We start from the raw sequence: 12,430 nt of genomic DNA, 5'->3' as shown, positions 1-12,430 counted from the left end.
AACTAAAAAACATAATACATATTTATAAACGTTTATTGTATTTTGAAAAATGAAATTTTACATATACATACATACACATAGAATATATAGAGCGCTACGTAAGAATAAAAAATTTAACGAAGCAAAGTTATTAGAAAGTGCTAAAAAACTATTTAAATCAAAAATAAAGGAATAAACAAAAATAAAAATTTGTGTTTTATTTGCATACGAACTAATTGTAGGTCAGGGTATATAATTTTTGAAAGCCAAATGATTTCATAGCAGGATGAAGCACATTGGAAAAAAGATGAAACAACAAAAACTAATAGAAAATAATTATTTACCGGCGATCTGTGGTTGGCAAGAGGAAGGGAGGCGGGCTAAAAACGGTTTGTATCGATTCCCTGCAAAACTAGTTCTTACGATAATTAAATTAGTGCCGATTATCAAAAACAATTTTAAATTTACCAAAAACTGCCTGTACGCACTTTAAGGCATTTTTTACAATATCAGCAAATTCTAACAAAATACGTTATTGAAAGTAAGCAAAATCCTTTTAGGCAAACGTCTCGAATACCTCAACCAAATTACGAACCTCGGGTATAACGACAATTGTGAAAAATCCCCTAAAGAGGGCAAAAATCGAAAAATGCAACACTGTGCCTACTTTCTTAAACAGCTGATTAATTTAGTAATTTGATGTAAATTTTGTTTTGATCCAGCAAATGAGAATTTTTGTAGTTTTATATTTAAAATTAACTGGAAGATGCAGTAAATGCTGCAAAAATCAATAGCATACTATTTTTTATAATCACAAAGCGTTTCGCTAAAACTCTTCTTATCCTAACTTCGCAATGGCAGAACAGGAAGCTGTTAATAATAGTGTAAGTGAAAAAATTTAATAATTTCAACTGTAAAGTAATTCACATTCAAAATAATAATTTTTAGGATACAGAGACAGAAAGCACTGAGGACGAAATTGAACCCAAATTTAAATACCAACGCATTGCTAATGACCTGAGAAAAGTTTTAAACTCCGACGTTGTCACCTGTAGTGCGGTGCACCCAAAGGTTTGACCAATAAGATAAATTTAAAACCTTATCAGCTAATGGCTATGACAATTTTTCCTATAGTTTTTGATATTTGGAACTTTTTTGGGGCGTGTCTATATATTCGATCATCAAGGCAATTCGGTAACGTCACATCTTTCAGATGGACCGAATGATTTTTCACATACTGTTGCTGTCAATCATATTGATGTAGATGCAAAAGCAGAATATGTGGCCACCTGCTCGGATGACGGAAAGGTTGTGTAAAACATATTTTAGTTTGTATTGCAAATGTTTTTAAAATAATATTTCAGGTGAATATTACTGGTTTATTTAGCGATGAAAACAATCAAAATCTAAAATTTGGGAAATCGATAAAAGCTGTAGCTCTTGATCCAGATCCCAAGGCAGTAGCTGGTAAAAGATTTGTCGTTGGTAAGGAGAATTTATACAACAAATAGCTTGGTGTAGCGAAAATAAAGTGTCAAATACTTTTATGACCTGCTCTAGGTGACGATAAGCTTACGTTGTATGAAAGAAATTTTTTGAAAAAATTAAAAACAACCGTACTATCCAGCGCCGAAGGTTATGTATTATCTGTTTGTTGGAATGATTCCTTTGTCGCTTGGGCAAGCTATCTCGGTGTGCGTGTCTATGATCTGAATGAAAAGTGCTCGCTTGGTCTCATGAAATGGGAAGAGCCTGTCAAGTATAATTATAATTTAAATATTCCTTCTTTGCATGATTAATTTATCTTTTATCATTAATTTTAGCGCACGTTTAGAGAATTTCCGCTGCAATTTTCGTTGGTCAAATGCTACTACATTACTGATTGGTTGGGTCGATACCATAAGAATTTGTGTTATACGTAAACGAAATTCAATAGAAGTGGCTTCCAGAGACTTACCTGGTTTTATAGTTGATCCAAGTAAAGAAATTTACATTGCATAATTAGATGGAAAATAATTTTATTAATAATTTCAGTATCAACATTTCAAACCACATTTTATATTTCTGGCCTAGCACCACTCACCTCCAATCAATTGGTTGTGCTGGGCTGTCCAAAAGAGAAAGATGCAGAACGAAAGTCGTTGCGGCCCGTATTATGTGTTATGGAATATAAATTAAATAGTAGTGAAGAAATTTGCACCGATAGTCTCTCATTGCGTGGGTGAGCATTAAACTTAGAATTCTCATTGTAAGTGAAAAATAATAATTATATGAAAATTATTATTAATTCCAGTTATCAAGAATATACCGTCAATGATTATAGTTTAGGCTGTATTATAGAAGAAAACCGATACTTCATTGTCGCACCAAAGGATATTGTCGTGGCTAGTTTATACGAAACGGATGATAGAGTTAAATGGCTAGTTGACCATCGGTAAGTTTTACCGCAAATACTTTTAATATTTTTCATAGTATATAACTAGCAGTATTACCACAAAGGATACAACCTATACAACCAATAGATATAAAAAATCTCAATATAATAAATCGTATTATAATAATGGAGATCATATATATTTGATCAGCGTAGTGAGATGATTCAATTTAACTATGTCCGTCTGGTCCACTATAGCATATAGCTGTCATACAAACTGATTGTTGTTGTAGTGGCATTAAACATTCCTGAAGCAATTTCGAGGAATGCTGCCAAGTTGACATTCCTTCGCCGAATAAAAATCCGGGTCCGTTCCGTTTACTTAGACCCGATTGTAGTGGGAACTGGAAAACTTTTTTATTCTTTGTTTTTCTTGTTATATTTTATACAAAACACCAGTTTACTCGGTTAAGCTTAATTTATTTATTATTTTTTTATTAAGTATTCACTAGAGACACGAATTTTCTAACTACTACCTACTGCTCGTTTTATGCTCATATCCGCTTGCATATATACATAAATAAGATGTGCTAAATATTATTCGCTGCTTTGTATGCTGAATTTTGTGCTCACGAGTTTATTTTACATATGTATCACAGCATTTATCAGCCGATTTCGTCCAATCATAAAAATATGGCTTTAAAGATGTACTTTGTTCATTGTCCTTTTCTTCCTCTTTGCCACCTCTGACACAAATGCTACCATTGTCAATTTGCTGCATTTCTTCTTCATTAAGTTTGTGTAATACAATGTGATAACGTCGACATTTACGTGGTTTATATTGTGTGTCGAAACGTGGATCATGCCGTCGATACACATCTCGAAACGGTGCCACCCACAAACCCATGGAAATATCCTCATTTGTATAGGCAGAAAGATATTGTGCATTTGCTGAAATATGTTCACAGATTTTCCGTGAAATTACATAACCGCCACCCAAGGCATATGTTATATAATGTGTTGATAAATGGTAATTTAAATCACGCCACTTCCCCTTTGTCTTTACATTGGCTCTGCCAAGGAAGTACCCCCAATATAGTGCTGGCAGCGGTTGTCCTTCGTATTCTTGCGTTTTACGCACCAATTTACGATCATACGATATCAGTTCATTAAGCAAAATATCCAATTTCACGTATGTATCGTCGTCCGTTTTAAGTAGATAACTGTATTCATAGTGATGCGTGAGCGCTTCTATAGAATGCAACATCTTTTCTGTTAAATTTTCAAAGTTATCCTTTAGGCGTGGCAAAAGCAACATATCACCATAAAGTTTCTGTTCACGATCCAATTCTGCGCGTAAACCAGCCGGCATATCCGCCGTGCCAATAGCAAAGAAATGTTTCACTTTTATAATTCTGCGCGTGGATTCAGGATTATTCAGATTGTTATCATACCAATGCAGATACGCGGCCAAACGATTCGATTGATCGGACACGGTCTCCATTTGCAAATGACCACTCTCGTCATATTTGGGCATGTAAACTAAATTTTCAGGGTAGTAAGTCATATCCAATGGCTGTCCGAGTCGCAACCAAGTTTGACGCATTGTTAGTCGACGATTAACATTTTGTGGCGCTGTGGTAACTAATATCATAAGGAAAATATCCGGATGTGGGTCAATTCGGCTAACACCGCTTTTATGTGTCAAGCATTTTTCGGCGTTATTGAGCATATTACTCAAAAAGCAGCCAAAGAAAAAAGCTACCATTGCGGTAAAAAGTGTTATTAAATTATTCATACGCCTCATTTTGTGTGTATGAACAGTGCTGGAAGTCTTGAATTCACGCTCCGTCTGGCGTGTTTGGAGCGAACGTGCAGTTGGACGAATAATTTTGAAGCTTTCAGTGCAACTGTATTTGGTAAAAGTCAATTAAACTATACTCGCACTGTGCCCGGTTGCCTGGTCCTCGAATTCATGTGTTGGTGTGTGTGTGTGCAGTAGTAATTTTTTCACTCAACCTTACATGTTGCGTACAAATTGCATGTACAGCTATTCAACTGAAAAGTATAAAACTTTATTCAGTAAACAAATTTATATTATAAATTACTACATACCGATACAGAAAAATATTAAATATGCGTTTACAATACGCGCTGTGCCAAAATCTGCTCGCTACCGATTTTTCCATTTGTTTTATTGACAAAAGTAAATATAGTGTTGCCATGTCGGTGGTTTTTAAGTGTTTACATACAACACTTTACTTCCGCTATAGATTTCTGTAAAAGGTGCAACATTGTTAGAGGAAATGAAAATTCATAACTATAACAATAATATATTTACTATTTCAATGTTTTTTTTTTACATTATAGAAAATTCGAGGAAGCAATGGAAGTGATATCCACACACGGCGGCAGTTGGTCGTTGCTATCAGTGGCCAAGTACATACACATGCGAATTTCCTTTTAATTTCAATTGTTAAGTTTAAAAACTTTTTTATTAATGTACCCAACAGGTTATATATAAATCATTTATTGGCGTTGAATCAGTTCGACGATGCTGCGAAGTTATGTTTACGTGTTTTGGGCAATAAAAAATCGTTATGGGAAGAGGAAGTATTCAAATTCTTTGAACGTCATCAGTTACGTTCGGTTAGCGCCTATCTACCTACCTCCGATGACTGTAAACTTGATCCGCATATTTACGAGTTGGTATTATATGAATATTTGAAGCATGATGCCAAGGGATTTTTGAACCTTATTAAAGAGTGGCCATCAAACTTATACGATTGTGCGGCAGTCATTAATGCAATACACGACAATTTCCGTAAACAAAATGCGAATGAATTGTTGGAAGCATTGGCCATACTCTATTTGCATCAGCGCGATTATGAGAGTGCGTTGCGAATGTATTTGAAGTAAGTAGACAATTGTAATTTTTTTTCACAACAAAAAAATAAATAATACATAATTTTTAATTGCAGACTACAAAATGAAGATGTTTTTGAAATGATACGTCGTTATGATCTTTATGATGCAATACACAAAATGATTATACCACTTATACAGCTGAATCGTGAGCGTGCCTTTAAAGTTTTATTCGAAAGGAATAAAATTTCACCGGAAATTGTGGTGCAGCAATTGGAGCAAAATCAAGAGTATTTATATTGGGTGAGATTTTGTTTTACATTAAAAAAAAAATTATTGAATTCAAATTATTTCTTTAGTATTTGGATGCTTTAGACAAGGTGGATAAAAGCGGTAAATACCATTGGAAATTGGTAAATCTCTATGCAAAATACGAGCCGGAAAAGTTATTACCATTTCTAAAACGTTCCAATCACTATCCAATGCAAGAAGCTTTGGATGTTTGCAAACGCGAATTATTCTATCCTGAGATGGTATACCTGTTGGGTCAAATGGGCAATACTATAGAGGCCTTAAACATAATTATTGAAAAGGTAATTAATCATAAATATGTCTTACAAATTACATATATACAATGGTTAGCATATCGCTCGCAGATCCAAGACATTGAAATGGCTATTGAGTTTTGTAAAGAGCACAATGATTCGGATTTGTGGAATATACTGATAGATGAGTCAGTTAAAGAGCCTACCATTGTACTCAAGCTGTTGAGTGGCATTGTTGGTATGCAATTTTAATTTAAAAAAAATTTACACATGAATAATCGTTAATAATTTTTGATAGACTACGTCGATCCGGTTGCTGTTGTTGAGAAAATCAAACTTGGTCAAAATATTCCCGGCTTGCGCGACGCCGTCGTCAAACTTTTATGGGACTATCGTTTGCAGGTAAGTGTACTGAGTTTCTACCCAATTTATGCATACCACTGAAACTTTATTTTTTTTAGGTTAAAATTCGCAAGAGTGCACAAAAAATTCAATGGGAGTTTTATTATGAGCGTCATGCCAGAGTAGTGAAAAGACAAAATCGTGGACGTTGCATTCCCTCGTCAGAGCGTTGTTTGAAATGTAATCGTCCTCTCATTAGCATGAATGAACATATTCCACCACTTAATGATGTTGTCGCATTCCTATGTGGTCATGTGTACCATACAAACTGTGTGCCTGGTGGGCCTGACAATGAGCACTGCGAACTTTGTAATCCTAGTGACTTTAACAAAGAAGAGGGCTTTGCACTGCTTTTAGAATAGAACATTTTCACAAAAAATAATGTTTTTTCAAAGCCATTGGGTTGATAATTAAACGAAAACACCAAAAGCGCTGAATTTATTTAAAAAGACTACGACTATAATAATTAACAATTAATACTAGTTTTTTAACGCAATATTCGAAAGAGAACCTTCCTACTGAATTTAAGCCAAAAAGTGTAAATTCTGCACAATGTATTATATTCTTGCTGCAAGCCTTGTTAACCTGACCCATTTCTATTAATTTTTGCCCACAACACTACAATAGAGCATACATATTGTAAATATATGCAATTTTTTTATTATTATTCCTACGAATTATTTTTTTAAATAAAGCTTTTTATATGCAATTTTTTACTATTTATTGTACAACTATACTTTAGGCATGTTATTTGTTTTATTAGCTGAAAACATTCCTTTTGGAGAAATGTTGCCGATTTGACAGTCCCTAGTCGGATAAAAATCCGATTACGTAGACCCGTCTGTCATAGAACGACGGAATTTTAGACACCTACACCTATCGTATACTAAATGGCTGATTTTTTTAACCCACCATGGCAGCAATAAAATAACGCAAATAAATTTTACTGTAAATAAAAGCCTATATTATTATCATAATAATAATAGAATTTTAGAGAAAATTTTTTTCCAATTTTTTTTCCCACAAATCCGCTAAAACTTATTTAAGCTTCAGACTCGGACTTCAGCTTGGCAATATAGGCAGCCTTGTGTTCAGCAACCTTAACCTTACGCTGTTCATTTGTGAGTTTCTTAGCATTCCACCGTTTCTTGACAACACCGCTCTTCTGGTCCTTCTTCTTGTGGGTAGGGTCAGAGCGAATAGCTTGGTGGGCTTTTTTGTAGATAGTTTCAAGCTGTAAAACAAAAATGTCATTATTTTAACGTCGCTCAACATAAGCACAAAAACTAAAATTATGTATGTAAACAATGTGCGACCATAACAGGAAATATATCATATTGAGATGACAGACTTCGAACACAGGTCCCTAACTTTTAATGTGGTCCACTTTTGGCACAGCCAGCGTCGTGGGTAACAAGACACAGCGGTAATTTTGAAAATGGACGTACATATTACATTACAACCGTATAAAACACACGCATACTCACATCATCAGCACGGATTCCCAATTTGATGTAACGGCTGAATTGGCGTTTGAAGCTTTCTTCATCGTTCTCTTCAAGAGTACGCATGTAATCGGCAACATGTTGACCGAAAATGTGTGCACGATGTACATCAGCGTTAAAGTTCTTAGCCTCAGCATTGTAGCCGGGGAAACGCTTCACAGAGTGAGGGATGTTCAAACCACCATCGACAGCACCCTTCATGGCACCGAACACACGAGCACCAGTGGTTGTACGTGCAAGACCAACATCCAAGTAGCAACGGAAAGCGCCTGGACCATCATCGACAGGCTCAACATTGTATTCCTCACCTGTCACCTCAGTGCAACCACCATAAAGGGTATCCAGACCCAATTTGTTGAGAATGCGACGAGCAACCAACAAACCAGTACAGTATGCTGCAGCATAGTTGGTCAAACCGACCTATAACATAAAACAGAAATGTGTAAATGCCATATCTCATATCAACAATTGTACATAACCTCATTTTCCACCGTTTTCATTTAAACGGAGATTAAAAAACATGCTTCCAATTGCTTACCTTAACGCCATAATTGGGCAACTCATGGGAGTATGCAGCGCACACAACACGATCACCTTCAATTCTGGCATAGGCGATTTGTACGGTGATATCCTTGTTGGACAGACGTACAATCAAACGGTATTTGGGTGTGTTGTACTTATTCTTGTCTTGGAAGATCAAACGTTTCCTGGCATAGTAATCAGTTTTACCCTCACGACGCCTGCGGAATTTGACTTGGTACCGCTTGAAGTACTGCTTATTCTTGACTACTTTAACGAAACCCTGCAAATTTATAAAACGTCTGATTAGCCATACACTCCTATGTAGTTCATGGTAAGATTCTCAATCAATAATTTTCAAAAACATCTTCACAATTTTTTACAAAATTTCACTTCACGTTTGTTCACTGAAATATCACGGGAGTATTTTTTGCAGAATTTTATTTTATTAACTCACCATTTTTATAAAATTGAATATTTAATTTACACCGACGTGATATACGCGATGTCTTCACACGTAGGTGAAAGAAAAAAGAAGGGAGGAAAGAAAAACGAAAGAGATGACAATATAACTTATTATTTTGACAGAACGGAAGCAAAAATGAAATACTAAACACAGCCAACTTTATTGGATTTGTGCAGTGTTGTAATTATTTTGAAATGCGTGATAATTAAATGCTTCTATTTTACTCTAAACATCCTTTATATAAAAAAAAAACTTTTTATTTATACATAAAAATGTTATTTATGCAACTTTTTACTTATGTATTCAATTCTATAACTTTTGGATTTAAAATTTTAGTTAACAAAATTGGTCTACTCTGCTAACAGCTGTTTAAACGAGTCTCGAACACATAGTCAACAAACATTTTACAAATGTCAAAACTGAAGTACATCTAAAGTTGTCAAATTGTATATGTGGAAAGTTTTTAAATCCAATTGTATACCGATAAATTATAATAAAAAAATATTAAGTTTAAGTAGATGTATCAAGAAAAAGTAAACCTACAAAACTAAGAATTAAATAGTTGTGCAAGGGCTTTTGAGTGAGGTGGCGTTACCGGCAAAACTGAAGTGATGGGCAATGATACCAGCCGTCTAAAGGGATTAGTGATTGATAAGAGTTCTGTGGAAGCAAACGACTTCTGGACACTATATAATGCAGAATCCCCAACAACCTCAAATGAAGATGGGCGACAACTGCTTTCCATATTTCAAGGTGAAGCCGTAGTAAATGGACAATTATGGGTAATACAGGTGCCATTGGAACGAGCTATAAAGGTAAAACAAACATAATAAAAATATAAACTTTACAATCATTAAACTGTATGTCCAATTAGAATTTGAAGATATATCGACATCCGTATATATTAAAATATGTGACTACTTGGGAACAAGGGGGCCAAAAGCACTTAGCTACAGAGAGAGTACGCCCTTTAACTATGGTATTATCCACACAAAGCAATTTACAAGTTTGCCTTGGATTACGGACAATTCTCTGTAGCTTAATTTTTTTGGTGGAGAAGGTGAGTTGATTTTTGTGCTTATTGGAATTTGATAATGTATCACTACTGTTTATGAACATTCATATGAATAATTCAAATACAAATTTATTTCCAACCTATTCTGATTATTGTTTTTAACATAAGTACTAGAAATATTTAGTATGTAGAAGTTTTCTATATGTTTTTGTTAAAAAATTTAATAAAAAAAAAACATTCATAGGCTTTGGGACGCCACCTCAACATATGCATCTCATCAATTTACGTCACAGACGATGGTAGCTGGCGGTTAGCTGGCTTTGAATATGTATGGAAGCATAAAGAGATTACAAAATCATTATTAGATTTAGTGAAAACATATCGCTACTCTGCTGCAGTAGATGCCAATGAATATAAAGACAACAGCAGCGATGCTATTGAACAGTTTGCCTTTGCAACATTATGTGAAGAAGTATTGAATAAATGCAGCAAGAAGGAGTCCACTGAGACACCACATGCGCAAGAGTTTCGTAATTATTGCGCCACCCACCTAAAACACAGTAATGTTCAACTGCGGCCGCGCCTCTCGGCAGTGCTATTACATCCATATTTCAATCACGAATTCGTGCTTATACATTCCTTCCTATTCGAATTGCCTTTAAAGGGTATACAAGAGAAACAGGATTTTTTCACTGGACTTATCGATCGCTTGCGCTATTTCAATGAAGAAGTTGTGGGCGCACAACTAGCTGCAGATCTACTCTCACGTATGGTTCTACTTGATCCAACAGCACAGTTGTGTGTTACACCGTATGTGTTGAAAACGAAAATTGACCACTCGGCGGCATTATTTTCAAATCACACATACCAACGTTACATCATGCCACATATAAAGAAAATGTTTCGACTCCGCGATGCGCAAATACGTTTAATATTACTCGAGTATTTTATGGAATTTGTACGATTACTATCAAAAGACGAACTGCTAGAATGCATACTACCTTATTTGTTAGAAGGTATGAATGACACGAACGATGTGTTAGTTGCGAAAACATTACGTTGTATGGCCGATTTAGTACCGATACTTGGTGCGACCACGGTGATTGGGGGAAATCGTACGCGCATCTTCTCGGATGGTCGTCCACAAGCAGCCGTTTCCGATGCCACAACACATTGGGTGGAACCTCGTTCGATTACGCCAGTGTTGGGTAACAACATAGACTACATGGTATCGGATAGTCCATTACCGGATCACGTGGATTTAAGTAGCAGTTTTACTTCACTGCCGCAGGTCGAATTGAGTGAACACTCGGATATGCCACCGCGCTTAAGTCCAGATGGTGGTGAAGATAATAAAAGTGTTGTTATTGCCGACGGTGCAATCGGTTTGCTATCTCAACAACAAGCAGATGATCTGGCTAATGCTAACGAAACGGTAGAGGAGCTAGAAATTCTAATCAATGCTGATACAGCGGGTTTAATTAATCAAAGTCTTAATCAAATTATAAATGATAGCGTGGATATTTGTCTAAACGAATCAACCGCGAACACAGATGATTTTGGAAAATCAACAATTAATGGCTTCCACAGTCGTAACGTTGTTGAAAATAGCGATGAGGACGAAATTGAAGAGTGGTCCGATTGGGAAACCGATGAACTACAAAAGCTAAACACAACTACAGACGCTGATTCGTCGCCTTCTGCGAATGCAATGCCATTACCTTCGCACACAATTTCGACCACACTGCCTTTGAATAGTGTTGAAGATGCAGCGTTACAAACGAAATCCAAAATTACTAGCGAAATCACAAGGGATAATAAATTAGAGGTAACAGATATATTACATATAAATTATTACATCTACTTTTATATATACCTTTAATACAGCCAAGTAGCAAAGAAGCGCGAAAACTGAAAATCAACGATGATCTCAACGCCTTCGACATCATTGTTCAAAAGACAGCGTCAACAACAAATGAGGAGAGTGCTGAGTTTGACTTCTTTAAAGACATGCAACCCGTTATTGAATCAAGAAGCAGCAAAACAAGGGAAACAGGGGTTTCAACCGCAAATTCAACTACGAATACAACGAACTTGCCAAATAAAAATGAAAATGAAGTTATAGTGATCGATAGTAGTCGTTTCGCTGCAGCGGCAATCAATACGGATGATACAGCTGCCGCTGGTGATGGCTGGGGAATGGACGATGATGATGTAGAGGACGTGTGGAAGGAATAGTATGAATGTATTGCAGTGTAGTAAATGTAAACGTAAAGTCACTGCCGTACGTCGGCAGTTTACAACAAAGTTATAAATTTCAACACAACTTGTTAAAATTGTTCATATGTTAATTTTGTATTTAGATCAAATATTAATGCGCCTGTATAAAAAAGTGCACCGATATAATTTGTCAGTTTAACAGTTTAACATAATTCGTTTTGGCGGTATTTCCACAAACCGATTTTATTGGAATTTGTAATATTGTTTGAAATTTTACGTGAAAGATAAAGATATTACATCCACACATAAAACATTGTTGTAGATACCTACATTTAGTGCAGTAAAGTGATTCAAAACAAAAATATTATAAATTTGGATAATTAAAAAAATATTAACAGAGGCAGTAAATTAGTATTTTAGCCTGGCATAAAAAATGTGTGTTTATCTAAACTGGAAATCGTATCAGAAAAAATGGGTTTTTGTAATTTAATTTCAATTTGTTCTGATAAAAAGCAAATTTAATACCAGATACCGTATTAA

General features: G+C 35.3%; 4 protein-coding genes across 5 annotated transcripts; 2 read left to right on the top strand and 2 right to left on the bottom strand.

Annotated features, from left to right (window-relative positions):
* The first annotated feature begins 679 nt into the window (after window positions 1-679).
* On the top strand, window positions 680-6,874 carry LOC126753812 (vacuolar protein sorting-associated protein 41 homolog). 2 transcript variants are annotated; one of them, XM_050465512.1, is made up of 15 exons: window positions 680-863; window positions 928-1,050; window positions 1,114-1,287; window positions 1,344-1,464; window positions 1,540-1,738; window positions 1,803-1,957; window positions 2,014-2,200; window positions 2,273-2,413; window positions 4,724-4,792; window positions 4,867-5,268; window positions 5,335-5,521; window positions 5,578-5,811; window positions 5,875-6,001; window positions 6,062-6,165; window positions 6,225-6,874. In XM_050465512.1, the coding sequence occupies exons 1-15, from the start codon at window positions 834-836 to the stop codon at window positions 6,525-6,527; spliced, it is 2,556 nt and encodes an 851-aa protein (XP_050321469.1). In that variant the 5' UTR covers window positions 680-833; the 3' UTR covers window positions 6,528-6,874. The 2 variants fall into 2 exon arrangements, with proteins under 2 accessions (XP_050321469.1, XP_050321470.1); XM_050465513.1 differs by having other exon boundaries at window positions 680-867; window positions 935-1,050.
* On the bottom strand, window positions 2,813-4,578 carry LOC126753815 (beta-1,3-galactosyltransferase 6). Its single transcript, XM_050465521.1, has 2 exons — window positions 4,469-4,578; window positions 2,813-4,411 (listed from the first exon to the last, which is right to left on the bottom strand). The coding sequence occupies exon 2, from the start codon at window positions 4,158-4,160 to the stop codon at window positions 2,991-2,993; it is 1,170 nt and encodes a 389-aa protein (XP_050321478.1). The 5' UTR covers window positions 4,161-4,411; window positions 4,469-4,578; the 3' UTR covers window positions 2,813-2,990.
* Window positions 6,875-7,106: 232 nt separating the features above from the next.
* LOC126753816 (60S ribosomal protein L5) lies at window positions 7,107-8,764 on the bottom strand. Its single transcript, XM_050465522.1, has 4 exons — window positions 8,647-8,764; window positions 8,209-8,472; window positions 7,653-8,090; window positions 7,107-7,399 (listed from the first exon to the last, which is right to left on the bottom strand). The coding sequence occupies exons 1-4, from the start codon at window positions 8,647-8,649 to the stop codon at window positions 7,208-7,210; spliced, it is 897 nt and encodes a 298-aa protein (XP_050321479.1). The 5' UTR covers window positions 8,650-8,764; the 3' UTR covers window positions 7,107-7,207.
* A 311-nt stretch (window positions 8,765-9,075) lies between these two features.
* LOC126752740 (protein-associating with the carboxyl-terminal domain of ezrin) lies at window positions 9,076-12,324 on the top strand. The gene is made up of 4 exons (XM_050463700.1): window positions 9,076-9,470; window positions 9,530-9,715; window positions 9,915-11,498; window positions 11,558-12,324. The coding sequence occupies exons 1-4, from the start codon at window positions 9,267-9,269 to the stop codon at window positions 11,906-11,908; spliced, it is 2,325 nt and encodes a 774-aa protein (XP_050319657.1). The 5' UTR covers window positions 9,076-9,266; the 3' UTR covers window positions 11,909-12,324.
* Window positions 12,325-12,430: the final 106 nt, after the last annotated feature.

Source organism: Bactrocera neohumeralis, chromosome 3 (assembly GCF_024586455.1).
Source record: "Bactrocera neohumeralis isolate Rockhampton chromosome 3, APGP_CSIRO_Bneo_wtdbg2-racon-allhic-juicebox.fasta_v2, whole genome shotgun sequence".
Taxonomy (NCBI): Eukaryota; Metazoa; Arthropoda; class Insecta; order Diptera; family Tephritidae; genus Bactrocera; species Bactrocera neohumeralis.
The sequence above is the reverse complement of the archived record's forward strand: the minus strand, read 5'-3'. Positions and strand labels throughout refer to the sequence as shown.

Coding starts and splice junctions, on each gene's coding strand:
- LOC126753812 (XM_050465512.1), top strand. CDS start 834: ATGGCAGAACAGGAAGCTGTTAATAATAGT. Junction 5,522..5,577: donor ATCAAGAGTATTTATATTGG/GTGAGATTTTGT, acceptor TTATTTCTTTAG/TATTTGGATGCTTTAGACAA. Junction 5,812..5,874: donor TAAACATAATTATTGAAAAG/GTAATTAATCAT, acceptor TATCGCTCGCAG/ATCCAAGACATTGAAATGGC.
- LOC126753815 (XM_050465521.1), bottom strand. CDS start 4,160: ATGAGGCGTATGAATAATTTAATAACACTTTTTACCGCAATGGTAGCT.
- LOC126753816 (XM_050465522.1), bottom strand. Junction 8,091..8,208: donor TGCCCAATTATGGCGTTAAG/GTAAGCAATTGG, acceptor TTTATGTTATAG/GTCGGTTTGACCAACTATGC. Junction 7,400..7,652: donor TGGGAATCCGTGCTGATGAT/GTGAGTATGCGT, acceptor TTTGTTTTACAG/CTTGAAACTATCTACAAAAA.
- LOC126752740 (XM_050463700.1), top strand. CDS start 9,267: ATGGGCAATGATACCAGCCGTCTAAAGGGATTAGTGATTGATAAGAGT. Junction 9,716..9,914: donor TAATTTTTTTGGTGGAGAAG/GTGAGTTGATTT, acceptor AAACATTCATAG/GCTTTGGGACGCCACCTCAA. Junction 11,499..11,557: donor CAAGGGATAATAAATTAGAG/GTAACAGATATA, acceptor CCTTTAATACAG/CCAAGTAGCAAAGAAGCGCG.